The 16,879-nt window shown below is 37.5% G+C and overlaps 3 protein-coding genes across 3 annotated transcripts; 1 reads left to right on the plus strand and 2 right to left on the minus strand.

Annotated features, from left to right (window-relative positions):
• Nucleotides 1-2,064: 2,064 nt before the first annotated feature.
• XRN4 (exoribonuclease 4) lies at nt 2,065-12,499 on the plus strand. Its single transcript, XM_008219966.3, has 22 exons — nt 2,065-2,399; nt 2,987-3,089; nt 3,178-3,254; nt 3,364-3,555; nt 3,737-3,856; nt 4,019-4,081; nt 4,169-4,306; nt 4,404-4,568; nt 4,799-4,876; nt 5,834-5,920; nt 6,671-6,751; nt 7,527-7,622; nt 7,816-7,886; nt 8,707-8,835; nt 9,018-9,094; nt 9,190-9,230; nt 9,345-9,419; nt 9,949-10,100; nt 10,200-10,304; nt 10,382-10,457; nt 10,944-11,023; nt 11,187-12,499. The coding sequence occupies exons 1-22, from the start codon at nt 2,193-2,195 to the stop codon at nt 11,890-11,892; spliced, it is 2,919 nt and encodes a 972-aa protein (XP_008218188.1). The 5' UTR covers nt 2,065-2,192; the 3' UTR covers nt 11,893-12,499.
• A 349-nt stretch (nt 12,500-12,848) lies between these two features.
• Nucleotides 12,849-13,729, minus strand: LOC103318565 (Rubredoxin-like superfamily protein). Its single transcript, XM_008219967.2, has one exon. The coding sequence runs from the start codon at nt 13,585-13,587 to the stop codon at nt 12,958-12,960; it is 630 nt and encodes a 209-aa protein (XP_008218189.2). The 5' UTR covers nt 13,588-13,729; the 3' UTR covers nt 12,849-12,957.
• Nucleotides 13,730-14,441: 712 nt separating this feature from the next.
• On the minus strand, nt 14,442-16,117 carry LOC103318603 (putative transcription factor At5g28040). The gene has a single exon (XM_008220003.3). It carries the CDS (start codon nt 15,861-15,863, stop codon nt 14,754-14,756), a length of 1,110 nt encoding a protein of 369 aa, XP_008218225.2. The 5' UTR covers nt 15,864-16,117; the 3' UTR covers nt 14,442-14,753.
• Nucleotides 16,118-16,879: the final 762 nt, after the last annotated feature.

Here is a 16,879-nt window from a genome sequence, read left to right on the forward strand (position 1 = left end):
AGACACAGGAAATTTTCGTCTGTAAACTCGCGGAATTTTTGGGCCTAATTTTGAAGTGTCGGAATCTTTAAAGAACTGGGCCTGTAAATATTTTGAAGTCTTTTTGGGGCTGCTTGTTTGGACCCTTCATTTGAGTCTTGATTTTGATGCTGTTTAATTGGATATGAGTTCTTTTTTTCATAGAGAAAATTGGATATGTTTCTATGCGTTTTGTAACATTTACTGTTGATATTTTCTGGGCGTAGCTCTGATTTATGCAGCCATTTTTGTGTGTGAGTAAAATAGGGGGTAAGGCTGAAACCGAAGAGACTACACATAAACAAATATAGGCCTCAAAAGACCATTCTTATCATCATTTGAAATAGACTGCATCTGATCAGGAGGAGTAGAAAGCTCATGATAACCCAAAGCCTTATGATGACCCATCTTAGCTAGAAAATCAGCAACAAAATTGGTCTCCCTATAGACATGAAGAATGCTGCAATTCCATTGGCTTTCCAAAAACTCTCTGTACTTGGTAAGCAACACAGACATAGGATGAGAGTCCACCCATTCTCCATTAATCATATCAACAACAAGAGCATAATCCGAATTCACAATTATCTGATGCAAACCCAGCTGCCAAGCAAGTTTAAGACCATAATATAAGGCCCAAGCTTCAACCACAAGGACCTCACCATGACCAAGATTAGCAAAAAATCCTGCTATCAAGATACCATCAGAATTCCTAATTATACCTCCTGCATCAATGCACCTAGAGTCACTCACTCTAGAACCATCAATATTAAGCTCAAATAAGCCATAAGGAGGAGGTTGCCGGGCAAGAAATATCTGAGTTTGAGTGGTAGCCTTCTTAAAAAGGTTATTAACCTTATCCCACTCTAGAAGATACTCGAAAATATTCTGATTAGGACGACAAGACATCTAAAAATGAGGCTTAAAGATAGAACAACACCTCCATTTCCAAATGAACCAATAAGCAACAACAAAAATATTACACCACTTCAAATTCCTTATATGCTCAGCATTATAACATAAATTTTCCTTCAACCAACTATCAAAATCAGAGAAAAAGAAATTGATAAACCCTTCAGGTAAATAGAAAGATCTCCAAGGCATAAGAACACGAGGACATGTAATAAAGAGATGTTGCAAAGACTCCTCATGATAATGACAAAGAGGACAAGAAATGTCTCTAGAAAGATGCCTTCTTACTCTCTGCAAATTGGTTAAGATATTTTTTTTGCGTGAGGAGCCAAGTGAACACTTTAACACGAGCTATGCGGCCATTTTTTCGACCCAAAATAAAATAACATAAACTCATATTTATTTGTTGGTTCCTAATAAGGTTTATTTTGTATATAATTGATAGCCTAAATGAGTATAATTTATTTGATATAAAAGAATCTAATTTATGAAGAGGAAAATTCGAATTTGAGTGCAACACACAAACTCACTGTCCCAATAAACTGAGATAGCCTAAATGAATCTAATTGATAAGAAGAGAGATTCGAATTTAAGTGCAACATCTCAAAATCTTATAGTTATGAGTCAGTAAGGGCTTGGATGACTTCCTCAGGTCATCAACTGAAACTACTGATGCTTACTCATATGCTGGCCGATTGATTAAATCTAATTTCACACAAAGTCAATATTTTAGCCGACTGATCTAACCACGTATGTAACTTACCTTATTAATCGAAGGATCTATCCCATTAATCTATAAATTTGCAAATAAATTTGTTGTTTGCTCAAGATTAATAAATCGTCCTTATCCACTTTGCTTTTTATTTTTTTGGTCGCAGTTCTCATCCATTTTTCAAGGCGCGACAATCTGCAATTGTTTTAATTAATTTTGATTTATTTATTTTGGGTCGAGAAATAATATGCGTAGGAAATCCCTAGCTCTGCCTAGTGCCAGCACGAGCAAAGTACAACACCTCGTTTCAGCAAAAATAAATGCGTACAACCATCCTCAGCATCCAAACACTACCTAATTCGGCACCTCTTGCCTCTTGGGTATTGGCCTCACGGTGAGGGCATTTTCGTCACAATACCATTTTCCATATTAGCCACCAGAAAGTTCCGTACAAGCAGATATCCATTAACCTTTTCTCTTTCTTTGTGTGTTCAAATTATTAACTCGTTCAGTCCCGTCCGATCTCCGACCTCGCCAAAACGACACCGAGTTCATGGGCGTTCCTGCGTTTTACCGCTGGCTAGCGGATCGGTACCCACTGTCCGTCGCCGACGTGGTGGAGGAACAGCCTAGGGAGGGCCCCAATGGCGTGCCTCTACCGATCGACGTTTCCAGACCAAACCCTAATGGTTATGAGTTCGATAACTTGTACCTCGACATGAACGGCATTATACATCCCTGTTTTCATCCCGATGGCAAGGTTTTCCAATCTTTTCCCACGACAATTTCCATTCTTTTTATTTCTTTCTATATATCTTCTTGTTAACGGTTGATTTTGGTGCTATCAGAGATAGAATTTAGGTGTATTTCTTGTTAATGGGAATATGTTGTTCAAAATCATTGGTTTGGTGATGCTAGCTTTGCTTCTAAATTACTTCAACAATTCCCACATTTTTTCCAGTCTGAGAGAATTTAGTTAATTGTTGGTGTGTTTGTGTTTGATGATTGAAATGATTGAGTTTTGGTAATCTTAGAGATAACCTTTAGTCCTTAGTTATGATTATTTGGATTTATGAATGATAGAAAATGTACATGGTATGCTAAACTGAGCTCATTAATAACGCATATAAATGTATATGTATTTATGTGGCTTGATAATGCTTGAATTTAATTCCCCTTTCTTGTGGGAAATATGACATTCTGTTGTTTATAACTCATATGTTGACTTAAATATTACGTTGGACGAAGTTGGATAAAAGTCATCATTTTATGTTCTTTGATTTACCTCTCGATGATGAAATGCCTTTTCTTAAAGTTGTGCCCTCAGGACATGTTTTGTTTGTGCAGCCTGCTCCTGCTACCTATCATGATGTATTCAGTTCAATATTTGATTACATTGACCATCTATTCTCATTGGTTCGCCCAAGAAAGCTTCTTTTTATGGCAATCGGTAAGTTTTATCTTAGATCTGTCAAGTGTCATCTATAATAACTTTCTTTGCCCTAAATTCAGTACTTCATATATTTTTAATCCTGCAGACGGGGTTGCTCCAAGAGCTAAAATGAATCAGCAACGTACTCGACGTTTCAGAGCTGCAAAAGATGCGGCTGATGCGGTAAGTAATGCGGCTGAGGCGGTAATATCTTACTTACTGCGCATAATTGCTTCATATTCAGTGAGCCACTGAACTTATTGTTGTCTTTTAAAACATTATGCTATTTTAGGAAGCCGAAGAGGAAAGACTGAAGAAAGAATTTGAGATGGAGGGGACATATTTGATTCCTAAAGAGAAGCTTGAAACATCAGATTCAAATGTTATTACTCCGGGCACTCAATTTATGGCAGTGCTTTCGGTGGCACTTCAATATTTCATACAAAGTAGGTTAAACCACAACCCTGGTTGGCGATCTACCAAGGTTGGTTTGACATTTTTGTCTGTAGTAATTTTTCATTGCCTCCCTTAGTCCCTTCAAGATCGGATTATTCTTTGCCTACGGAGTAATCCATTCTCTATATTTTTACCATGTACTTCTGGTTTTCAGGGTACTTTGTCTCTCTAAATTTATTTATGGGGCTGCATTGGGTGATTATTTGAAGGTTATTCTGTCTGATTCAAATGCTCCTGGCGAGGGAGAGCACAAAATAATGTCATACATCCGATCGCAGCGCAACCTTCTTGGTTTTGATCCGAACACTCGGCATTGTCTCTATGGTTTGGTAAGTGTTTATTTAAGCCTTTTATGATTCCTACGTTTTCTGTTGTCATTATTCTTTCGTGTTGCATGTCATATGTTCTTTGAAAGGGATGCTTTTTGTATGCCTTTGTTGCGTTACTTAGTTGTTTAGTTGTTAAGTAAGCATTTGGATCATCATAATCAGGATGCAGATCTAATTATGCTGGCTTTAGCTACACATGAGGTTCACTTCTCAATATTAAGAGAGGTCAGTTCTTTTCTTCAGAACATTCTTAAGTTTAAATTGTTTATTGCAAGCAGTTGATCTTGTAGATTATTTACTATGATTGTACAGGTGATTACTCTTCCAGGTCAACAAGAAAAATGTTTTCTTTGTGGGCAAGTTGGTCATCTGGCAGCCGAGTGTCGTGGTAAACTTGATGATTATGGAAATGTGGTAGATGAAACCCCAATTCACAAGAAGAAATATCAGGTTGGAGAAGTGGCATCCTGCCTCTCGTTGATACCATTTCTGAATTCCTCTTATATCAATCTCATATTATTTCTAAGCTGACATTTTGTTTGTGCAGTTCCTCAACTTATGGGTATTGCGCGAATACTTGCAATATGAGCTGGAGATTCCTAATCCTCCTTTTCAGATTAACTTTGAAAGGATAGTGGATGATTTTGTGTTTATGTGTTTTTTTGTTGGCAATGATTTTCTTCCACATATGCCGACATTGGAGATAAGGGAGGTATGTTATTGTGGCAGGCAGGCTGTTGCTTTAATCTTCTGAAGTTATCCATTTCTAGGGTTTTAAAAACTAATATTATTGTGGGTTCATCCTTGTTTTTTACAACTAAAATGTAGCTTTTACTTTATCAAACCATAAGATTTGTTGCACTGGGTCTTTTGTTTGGTTTTCACTTTGCTCTTTTTTTTTTTTTTTTTTTGATGAAATTGTGAACTTTTTACCTGTCTCAGGGTGCTATTAATTTATTGATGCATATTTATAGAAGGGAGTTTACTGCTATGGGTGGTTATCTTACTGATGCGGGTGAGGTAAATCATTCTCGTTTACATGTCTGTTAAACTTGTACCTCATTGCTTTTGCCATAAATGCTTTCTGAAGAGTCAATCGCAATTTTCATTCTATGATGTTTGTAATACGTATTATGCATTTATGTTGTTTCTGAAGAGTCAGTCACAATTTTCATTCTTATGAAAAAAATTCTGTGATGTTTGTAATGGGTGTTGTGCATTTATGTTGTTTCTCTTGGTTTTTATATTTGTAAGGATCAAATAGATGAATATTAATAGCAAGAGAGAAGATCTAAAATGCACCCGTGGATGGAGATTAAATGAATGTCATTGCTGTCATTGCCACATTAACAATATTGGGATAATCTCTATTGTAATGTAGGAGACTGGTGCGACTAACTGCTTATTATCACAATATTGGGATAATCTCTATTGTAATGTAGGAGACTGGTGCGACTAACTGCTTATTATCGATCTAATGCATTAGCCCACTATAATAATACCTCAACTCCAATGAATGTAAGGCCCTTTTGAATTGTGGATGACTGCAGTATTGAGTTGGATATAATGTGCCTGATATTGAGACACAATTATAAAAGGAATAACAATAAGGAGTAGAACATGATTATTACTATTAGCCATAGAGTCTCTTTTTTATGTTGGTTCTATGTAAAATATCTAATTTAAGATATCTCTGCCACTCCATCTCTCTTTAAAAATGTGTATGTTTATTCTGTTATTGCATTTATTTGTTTAAATTTGTTTCTATGTGGGACTTGCTTATAACATAGTAATCTTTGCAATTTATTATAGCAAAAAGCACTTTCCCCCTTTTATTAGTATTGTTTTTGTTGGCAAAAAGCTCCTGCTTTCATTTTTGAAGTTCTACGATTGGCAATTGTAGGATAGTTTATTTTAGTCAATATTGAAACTATCTATTTCAGTGAATGTACTTACGTATTTAAGTTTTTATTACAGGTATTGTTAGACAGAGTAGAGCATTTTATTCAATCTGTTGCTGTTTTTGAACGCCAAATCTTTCAAAAGCGGGTTCGGATTCAGCAGGTATTCCACATCTTCTGACTGAACATGTATTAGCAGTTCTTTTGTTTCTCAGCCTTCTCGAGCATCATATGAAACACATGGATTTCAATTTAAGCATGATAAATAATTTATTCTTTTCACTGGGAAGTTGCTGCTTTCATCCTTTAGTTTGCTACTCCAAGTCAGCACCTTGTAGTGAAGACTGATATTCTAGCGTACTTTTCATTTGGTGATTATTTGACTATAATGGAATTCCAGTGGTCTTAACATTTCCCCTTATTAGGGGTGAGATGTTTGGTTTTAAAAAATTGAAAACTTTTCTATGAGATGTATACTAAGATGGTAGTTTTATAGGCATGTCCAGCAGCAGACAATTTATAGGTATATGCTCTTGTTGCATGAGCATTAGGTCTATCCGTATGATACTCACTTTGCTGACTAGAGAATATGGATATGATGACATATCATAGATATGTAGAGACCTTTTTGTTGTTTCCGGGCTTCATCTGGATCCCTTTGACAGAAATATTAGGCCACTCGTGTTCAGTACTAATAATTTCCCTGCATGATATGTGAACCAAAAGTTTTTAGGCCCTTGTTTTTCCAACCATATTTTAACACATCAAACTTAATTTTTATTTTGGGGGTTATATTGTGGGATTATAGGTTACTGCATCTTTGCTGCTGCTGGTATCTAGAAATAGTTTACTCCTTCAATCAATGATAAACAAGCATGAATTTTTCTTTATGCTGATGACGTTTATATTGCAGGCTATAGAGAATAATGAAGAGATGAGAAATAGATCTAGAAGAGAATCTTCTGCAGAGCTACCGGCTCCAGTGGTCGACAAGGTCTCTGATTTAACTGAAACTATGTGATTAAATTTTTGTATAACACAGTGATAAAGAACTTAGCCTTTTTTGTGCCAGCTATATATGTTAACTCATTTCACTGTGATGTTATGAAGTGACTGCAAAAGCTTTTTACAAACTCGACAAGATAGTTAGTTCTCTTTGGACAACTAAGACTTTTTAGTGTCCCTTCTCGTCCCATGGAAAATTTTCAAAACCAAAAAATTCACTCTCTCAAGCACCCTTTAATCAAATTAATGGTCTCAATTTACCGTGTCTTTTAGAGAGGTCGCATATCTTCCCATTGTGAAGGAGAGGTCTTGGGCTCAACTCATAAAGGAGTTCGTAGTTGAATCCCAAAGGGTTGCTGAGAACCCTCGTGTAGCACAGCCTTTAAGGAACTTGTCAGTGTTAACCTACCATCAGCAATTCTTGAAATGTTTAGTAATTAAGTTTTAGTTTTAATGTGTATTACAGTTTTTCTTCAGATTTAGCTATGATGTCTTTCCTGAAAGCTAGTAATGTCTATTTTGTTAACTCTAGCGGTTTTTCTTTATATGAATCTTAGCAGAGGGCGAATTTGGTAAGAATTGACTTTTTCATTGCTTTAGGATGCTTTGGTTTGTTTGAAATTTTCATTAACCACTTGTACTTTCGGGCGGTCCTTGATTCATGGAAGTCCTGTAAATTGGGCAGGTGAAGTAGAGTAATTAAAGGATCTATGGTGTTGATAATTCTGAATACGTTGAGAACTGATTTTTATTTTGTTTCTCAGGTTAAATTGGGGGAGCCTGGATATACAGAGAGGTACTATGCTGAGAAATTTCAAGTAACAAATCCCGAGGAGATTGATAAAGTTAAAAAGGACTTAGTAAGTTCCCTCATGCGAGCCATTTCTGTTCATATTATTTTGGTAGTGTATATGGTTGTATATTGACTCAGTTATGTTGTTGAGGGTCTTCCAAATCAAAAGCTTTTCATCATCTTTTCGCTGTTGTTTCTGCCTAGTTCAATGATACAAGTATTAAATTACTCCATGCTAAAATGTGTACGTTTCTTTGCAGGTTTTAAAATATGTAGAAGGCTTATGTTGGGTCTGCCGATATTACTACCAAGGGGTCTGCTCATGGCAATGGTTAGTTCGACTTCATTGGAAAATGTTTTGCTTCCTTTTATCTACTTTGTCTCATCTTATTGCTTAGATACGATATTGTATATTTGTGTATATATACTATATATACAGACGTATATATATATATATATATATATATATTCTTGTATCCTGCCGTTAGGATGATTTCCACCTATCCCTTAAGGATGTCCCACTAAAAGATCTAAATCTCATATGCTTATCAGAATAGGTAATTGAACTCCATACGGCAGACATGTTACATGTACTGTCTCCGTTTTCCGAGTAACAGGATACTGCACCTCTGCCTTATGATCCAAATTAGCTCAGGCCAGACAGAGTGAAGGACTTTTGACTCAAGTTACCCTTTTAGTGGGACCAGTTGAGCTATTGGGGCTGTTCAACCTGATCAATGTACCATTCAACCGTTGGTTCATTATGGATCCTGGTATTGTGTTATGATTTTCAAATACAGATATTTTTAGGTAACCTTGGTCTTTTGACCTGGAGGCCAAAGGACAGGTCCTTTCGCCTGTTGCATGTCATAAAACTATGGTATCTTTCCTTTTGTTATAAAACAAAAGGTAAATGCTATCGAACCACTAGGTTGTTGGACCATTATGGTGTTGAACTTGAACATGGATCCTATACTTTAAGCCATATCCGTCTAAGTTAGTTTACATAAGGTATCTGTTGGTATGCTATAATGATCTGGAGGTCTGACTGCTCTACCTGAAAGTTGGATGGTGAACCGATGAGCAAAGTCGTTGACTGGGTTGGTGTCCAGTTCATTTTCAATAACTGTGCTTGTATCTGTTTGTTTCAGGTACTACCCGTATCATTATGCCCCTTTTGCTTCTGATCTAAAAGATTTAGATGAATTAGAAATAACATTTTTCTTGGGAGAGCCATTTAAACCCTTTGATCAGCTCATGGGAACCTTACCGGCTGCAAGGTCTCTCTCTCTCTCTCTCTCTCTCTCTCTCTCTCTCTCTCTCTCTCTCTCTCTCTCTCTCTCTCTCTCTGGCATTAAATTCATTCGAAAAACTTTTCATTATGTATTTATTGAAGAAGAAAATCTTTCATATTATTCATGCTAGATGTGGTAATGGTAAACTTGGTGTTCCCATGTTACAGCTCTAGTGCTCTTCCGGAAAAATACAGAAAGTTGATGACTGATCCATCATCACCAATCTATAATTTCTATCCTTCTGGTAAACTTGATTAGTTGTACATTAGTTGTACGAATCATTATATCTTGTGAAGTTATATCCTCATCAATAATTTCTTTTCAAATCTCTCTCTCCAGATTTTGAGATTGACATGAATGGCAAGCGCTTTGCATGGCAGGTACGTTCTTGTGTAGTACTGTAATTTTTTTTTTTCATTCATCGAACTTCTTTTTTCTTCTTGGGGGTAAACTAATTGTAATTGTATCACTTTATGTGTGTGTTTGGAAGTCAGGGTGTTGCCAAATTGCCATTCATTGATGAGAAGAAATTGCTTGCTCAGACAAGGAGGCTTGAAAGCACTTTAACGGTCTGGAACATCGTGTATTTGTACTCCCCTAATATTTTTTGCTTTAGTTATACATGATGTTCACATGTTTGATTGAAAGCTTTAAACCCCTTACAAGGCTTTAGTATACCAATTGTTTAAACAAAGCTTTTAAGCTTTTGGGAAATTATAGTAGGTTGCAAGAGTTGTATTTAAGTTAAGAGCACAATCATGGTTTTTTGGGGAAAAATATACCACTAGGTAGATTGAATTCTCTGGTTTTGAGAATAACATCTATAGCTGGCACAAAAAAAGTATTGAAATTATTGGCTATATTTTTTTGGTTAGAAATGGCTTATATGGTGGGCTGGGGAAGTTGTTGATCTTTGGGATAATGGATTCCATTTGGGTCAGATTAGAGGAGTTAAAGATCTTGTATGGTGGGCAGCGATGAGCCTATTACTTATCTTACCATTGGACTGGTTAGGGCATCTTCTAACTGCAATAACTAAGATGAAGTGACCTTCCATTTCTACATTTTGAGTGCTTATACTCTATTTGTTATATGCAGGAGGAAGAGCAGGCTCGGAATAGTGTGATGCTTGATTTGCTTTATGTCTATCCTTCTCATCCTTTGGCGGCACAAATTAATTTGTACTACCAACTATATTATCAGTCGCCCCCTCATGAAAGATTTGCATGGGCGATAGACGCAATTGCTAGGTTGGTTAATTTGGTAGCTGTTTATGTGGACTTATGGTCTAATTGTCATTGTTGAAACTCACTAGAGTTATTACCATTGCTTTGTGTTTACCTTTTCAGTGGTGGAATGAATGGATACCTTTGGTTATCCGAGAGAAATGGTGTTCGATACGTAATCCCTTCCCCTGTTCGTGGTTATCCAAACATTGATTATAACCAAGTCTTGTAAGTAGAGCCCCTACTGTTGTCGTCTGATTATTTAAAGAGGATAGTGTTTCATAGTGGGCAGCTTTTATGTGCAGAAATGTCACCTATCTTAATCCCTCAGCTCATAAACACATCCCAGAACCTCCCCAGGGTGTGGTCATGCCCAAAAAGGTATGTGATTCTCTTTACAATTCTTTCTCAAGTCTTACGGAGTTTTTATTCATTACTACATGGCATGGTGTGTGTGGTATGCTTCCTGTTAGAGTTTGGGACATATCAGGTTTCTGTGGTTGGTCTTTTGTTGCTTCACTTTTTGTATAAATGAAGAGTATTATGTTTTTGTGGTCATTGTGAATTTTCTGATGCGACAATGTCTAGAAGATATTGCTAAAACTTAGCTTGTCATTTCTTTCGGTGTCAAAGAACATAACAGCTATACAAGAGTTGGGCTTTTCTTAAAATCACTCTGTGTTGATTTTTCTTGAAGCCGCTCCCTTCATATTTTTTCAAGAAGGGATAATTTTATGTTTTTGTAGATGCTAAGACGGTTGGGAAATATGCTTCAATTGCCTGTGCCTCCTTTCTTTTTGTTCCATTATTTTTTATATTACTGTAAATCATTGGGTATGATTGAAATTTTCTTTTAATTGTCTTCAGGTTGTAAAACCTATGGACATCAAACCAGCCCCTGCATTATGGCATGAAGACAATGGTCGACGCCAGCAAGGCAGAGAGAGGTAAATATTCTAACTTTGATGTGGCAAAATTCTTATTGTCTTTCTTTTTCAGGTTTTAGCTTACAAGATTTTAAATAAAGAATACCTGAGAATCTTAATCTTATAATTGCAGCCCTTGGACTCTAGACAGTGGTTTCTAATTGTGGTGCGTTTGTTTTAACAGGCCACAAGTACCTGGAGCAATTGCTGGACCTATGTTGGGAGAAGCAGCTCATCGACTTGTCAAGAACACACTTAATATTAGATCTAATAATTCAGCTTCGGGATTTTGGGACCAACAACCGCTACGTGATTTTCCAGGAAACTATCCAGTCAATAGACCAAGACCGGCTGGGCCCTCTGGGTATGAAAGGGGCTTCCGTGAAGAAACAAAGTGCGGAAACTCCTTCACTCCTCAGGGCATCATGGCTAGGCCTAGATTTCCCTCCTCAAATGGTATGCAGGGTGACAGACAGAGTTTTAGAGCTCAAGAAAGAGTCCAATATCAAGAACAGAGTTTTAGGACACAAGAAAGAGTACAATATCAAGAACAGTACCACAGCTTGAGAACTGGGATGTCTAGTTTAACAATGGAAGAAAATGTGAGAACCAGGTCTCCTGCCGGGCAACCAGGGATGCCAAATTCAGGGTACTCCACAAATCCACAACACCAGTTTGCGCAGGATGCTCTTCCTTCGCCACCTCCCAAGTGGATTAACAAAGAATCAACTGCAAACGGTGGGTTGTATAATAGGCAACAGGAAACTGGATTTGGTGGAGCATATGAGCAGCAGCCTGTCAAGAAGGTGTATCAGGTTAAGACTCGTGCTCCCCAGGATATGTTGGATGCTAGAGACCAGACTGGGAGTGATTCATCTGGATTTGTGTGATGTTGCCTGGTTCTTTGTAAGAGGTGCCCCCCACACAGAATACTAAACTTATCTTACCTTGTGGCCGAGGGGAGGGCACTAAGACTAGCTTCACGAGTTTATATGTAGCACATGGCAACAAGAGGTTTACGCTGTGGTTCGATGCTAAAGTGATTCGGCTTGCCTGATTTGCGCAGCCAGTAGCACGGGAACCACAGAAGGATGGTTTGTTACATTAATACGGATGAGATTTCTGCAGAAACTCTCAACGGATTGTACTAACTGGCCATGGCGGTGGACATATCATTAACTATTTGTTGGGTAGTTTGTAATATACGCGTACATAGTTGCGGTCTGTTGTTATAGTTTCATAGGAAGAATTTGAGAAGGCGCTTACCCAATCAGAAATAGGGTTGATATGTATCATTAGGATGTAGGGGATTATGTCATCCAAAAGGAATTTGTTTCTTTTCCCTTCAGGAATGTTCGCTGTATCTGTTAGTGTTTTCTTTTTGTACCTCGATGTTTATTTTAAATTATGATCTGATATCACAACAGGGTTTTCTTTTTATTTATTTATTTTCCAGAATCTCAACAGGGTTAGTTAAATGGAAAGGGGATTTGGTGCTCTGCTCGTGTATTTTTGTTATCGTTTTCTTTACTTTCTCAAAAGATTACTTATGCGATGTGTACGAGATATGGCCATTTGAAAGTAATAGAAAATGATGACAAAGCTACATCAAATTAACAACCCTGTTTTGGGCATTGTACAAATAAAATGGAATGAGATTAGTTGATTGTTCAAAACTCACTGCATTTTCATAAGCACCAAGACACTGAAGAACAATATGTTCACCCCAAGAAGTCTAAAGCTTTGACATTATTATACAAATGTAGAAGAGGTTCTTTTCACATCACAACGTTTGAAATGCAATGTCCATGGGATGGAACCTATGCCACAATTCAACACACAAACCTCCTCAGAAACAAAAGATACTATACCTCTCTGGTTACTCAAGCGACTTAAATTATTCTATTTTCACATATGAAAGAAAAAGGGCTCATATCATACCTCCCTCCCATTCATTATTGCAGAAAATAGCCAGACAAGAAAAGCACAAAGAAAAGGAACAAGCCCCCAAATATGAGCACAGCCTTCTGGCCAGAAGTGAGTGCATTTCCACCAAGCCCAAACTGCTGGTTCTGAGCAAACCCAGCTATTTCCACACTCTTACTCACAAAGAAGCTCTGTGCAGCCCCACATGTTGGGCACCTCCAATCCTCAGGTAACTTATCAAATTGCAATCCTGGTGGGATTGGATATGATGGGTCTCCCACTGCCTCATCATATTTGTACCCACAAGACCTGCATTCATATATCCCTGTATTCAAAACTGCAAACTTCTCTTCAAGCCTGCGCTTATCAAATGTTGTTTCTGCTGCTGCTTCTTGTTCTGGCTCTGGCTCTATATAGGAGGTGGGAGGAGGAGAAGCAGGCTCATCTGATGTTGGTTTATCTTCTTTAGAGACATCAATGGAGTTTGTAGTCAAATTGTTTGGTTTATGGGGCTTGTGTGTAAGTGAGAGTGAAATGCTTGGGATCTTGGGAAGGAGAGTTGGGTTTGTGAATTGGGTTTTGGGTTTTGGATGAGAAGGTTGAGAAAAAGAGGTTGAGAGGTGGAAAGAGAAGGCGGGTCTTGTTGTTGCACAAGCCATGAATGCTGATAGTGGAGATGGATGTGACTTAGTGCCTCTTTGTTAATCAAAGAAGCACAAAGTGTACAGAGAAAATGGTTTAATGGGAAAGTTGTTGATTTTCAAGTTATGCGTGTGCATCTGGGTGGAGGAGAAAGCTCACAAAGGAAAGGGATCCATTGAAGGGCATATGCTTGCTTTGAAACAGGGAGTTGGATAAGGTGGGGAAGGTGTGCGATTGTAAGTGGATTCAAGAAAATGGGCCGGGTTTTAGGTTTCAGTCCAACTATCTAAAAACCCAAACACCCAAATACCCAAAACCCAACAAAACAATAAAGTAATAATAAAGTTGTCACCACCGAGGTTCCAAGATTTGAAAGTTGACTGGGCAAAACTCACATACTAAACTCAATGGTATGAGTGGATTTCGTTAATAAACGTATAAAGATACACATAGTCAGAGGGACGTAATGATCCTTACTCTCAAATGCATGTATATCAATAAATAAAAGTTTAACAAATACCAAAACTAAAAATAGACAATGTAATCTAGGATCACACTTAAATAATTAATATTAAAATATTAATCATCATAGACTCTTTGATGATCAAACATTTCAACAATACCAACAACAAATCAAACATCTCAACAAAATTCCTAAAATCAAAGCCCTAATTAATTGTAACAAAATCCCTAAATTTTAATTCATTCTAGAATACTCAATTGCAACATAAAGATACATAAGAAAATTAAAAAGGAGAGAATGAGAAGAATAATTGTTGCTAGCAAGAGGAGTAGTTGATGTCTATATGTCAAGAGAAGTAGAGGAGAAGTTGCTATAGAGAGGAGGAGAAGTTGCTGTAGACAAGACAAGAGGAGAGAAGCTGCCCATTCAATAAATTTTTAGGAAAAATTTGGGTTGGGTAGCTTAACATAGAAATGTCCTTGCCACCGACTGAGAAAGGAACTTGAAACTCAACTGGTTAAGAGCATTTATACATACACTTAAGGTTTTGTGTTCGAATTGTTTAGACAGTTGAATAAATCACAAAATTAATACATGTCTAAATTATTCTAGGAATTGTTATTTAGTTTAACAATTACTCTATCAAATAAAGAACAGCAAATTTATCTATCCTATTCAACCCAAAAGAATTTTACAAACTATATGAATTGAAAACAATTTTTACTCAACTCCCTTGGACCGCAATTCATCCAAAGCTGCCTTAACCTGATGCTGCACCAAATCCAACCTTTTAGAGTATGCCTCCAACTCCAAAATCTGCTGCTTCCTCCACTTCTCATCCGCCCCACTTCCAAATTTACTTAAACTCAGAGGTAATGGATTCATAGCCACCCCCTCAATTATCAACCCTGGTATATCTTTCTTCATATTATCATCCACATTATTGTTATTATTATTAATATCCAACGACGACGTCGTTCCATTATCATTCAAAACATCATGAGCCTTATTGTTCTCATCATACGTTGTTGTTAGCCTAGAATGCGACCACGCGTGTCTCTTCTGTGGCCGTTCATGATCTGCAACGCTGCTGCTACCCACGTTGTCCTCCTCCTTTTTCACCTTAACGTTGTTGCAAATACTAACGTACATAGAATTTGGCGCATAATCTTCATGCGAATCTACGACGTTCCAAATCTTGTCGGAAAGTTCAAAAACGACCTTGTCGTGCGGGTTTTTGAAGCGGAACTCTTTGCCAGTCGAGTTCATGTCGTTCATTTTGTTTACGACGTTGTGGTACTTCTTCTTCAATCTCCTCAGCTTCTCGACCATTTGGACCCTGTTACATTCCAGCTTTAACTTGGGCTTAACTTCTTCGTAAAACGACGCCGTGTCCTTCACGGTGGTTCTAATTTGTCCCCTGCTGTAGTAGTCGTCCAGCAAACTCCGCAACAACTCCAGCTCGTCCTCCTTGCTCCACACCCTTTTACGACGCCGTTTCTTGTTTTCCTCGGGTGCTTCGGACGTCAATGCTGGCTCGTATGTGCGATCAATGCGTCGTCGTTTTGCACTGGGTTCGGAGACTGTGAAGGTGTAGTCGGAGGTGGAGTTGGAGTTTTGATCCTCCTCCTGCGGTTCGTATGAGACGTCGTCGTTTTCATGATCATCAATATTGTCATTTTGTGATTTTGGGACGTTGTCGGGGACATCATTAATTCCTCCCAAATCTTCAATGTCGTTGTTGTCGTCGGATTCATACTCTGAGGAAGAAGAAGAAGAGGAAGACGAAGAAGAAGATAGGATCCAACTAAGCAATGGCGGCCATGCCATTATTTTTTTTAATAAAAAAAATTAAAAGAGACGAGACCCTGCAGAGAGCAGACCAAACCAGAGAGAGGTTGTTCCGGATGTTCTCCTTGAGTGGCTTGGTCTGCGTCTGAGAGAAATTGCAGTTTCGGGTTTGGAGTTCGTAAATTTTAGGTTAAGCTAGATAATTATTAATGATTAAGAAGAATTTGTTGATAAGAATAGCATAATTAGAAATGATAGTAACGTCATAGAGGAATGGATGTGAATGGAGGAACAATAATGGTGGCCACTATCCGATAATGGCTCATGTCCCCTGCCTTGCATGCCCATTACCTAATTTTTTACGTGAGGATTGTATTCACCTCCCAAAACAAGTACCGCTCTCAACAAACTTTCAGTTTAATTCTGTCAATAATTATCGTTGATGTGAATTTGGTAGGTGCTGGCTTGAAGCGTGTAGTGAACAAGCTCATGTCATACGGTTTAGATGATCAAATAGGTGACTTGACTTACAATATTTTTTGTTTTGTTTTTTCTATGGGGGGTCCCAAATATTGGACCGAACTTTTCATCTTATAATGGATGAAGATGATTGTAAAACAATTCAAGAAGCCATTTTCCATGAAGTTTCATTGCTTGCGGCCCAACCCATTTGATTCCTTTTTCTTTTAAATACGAGTTACCTCTTCTTTGTGTTGAGACGGTACACTCTGACTTTATTCATATAGTTAATTTCAAATTTCTTTTCCTTTATAGCTTATTCGCTTTTTCTGAAGCACCTTATATTGAGAATGATAATAATATATTAAACTCACATACACTACGCAAATGCTAAAACTCGAATTTAAAATTTTATCTAAATAAATAAATACTTCAAACCACTATACTAATGGATCTTTTGCAAGATAATTCATTCTAATTTGTTTCGATGATTAGGGGTGTTCCAAATCGGTGGATTTAATAAAATTTCAATGACTTGGCGGATTTGGATTGGATCCTTAAATTCAAAAACTGATATAATTGGATACGACGACGGA

The sequence above is a fragment of the Prunus mume genome, linkage group LG1, assembly GCF_029339155.1.
Source record: "Prunus mume cultivar Tortuosa linkage group LG1, ASM2933915v1, whole genome shotgun sequence".
Taxonomy (NCBI): Eukaryota; Viridiplantae; Streptophyta; class Magnoliopsida; order Rosales; family Rosaceae; genus Prunus; species Prunus mume.

Excerpts from the sequence above, each read along its gene's own strand:
- XRN4 (XM_008219966.3), top strand. The coding sequence starts at position 2,193 with ATGGGCGTTCCTGCGTTTTACCGCTGGCTAGCGGATCGGTACCCACTG. Across the intron at positions 3,255-3,363 it reads CAAAAGATGCGGCTGATGCG|GAAGCCGAAGAGGAAAGACT; the intron begins GTAAGTAATGCG and ends ATGCTATTTTAG. Across the intron at positions 10,101-10,199 it reads GCGATAGACGCAATTGCTAG|TGGTGGAATGAATGGATACC; the intron begins GTTGGTTAATTT and ends TTACCTTTTCAG.
- LOC103318565 (XM_008219967.2), bottom strand. The coding sequence starts at position 13,587 with ATGGCTTGTGCAACAACAAGACCCGCCTTCTCTTTCCACCTCTCAACC.
- LOC103318603 (XM_008220003.3), bottom strand. The coding sequence starts at position 15,863 with ATGGCATGGCCGCCATTGCTTAGTTGGATCCTATCTTCTTCTTCGTCT.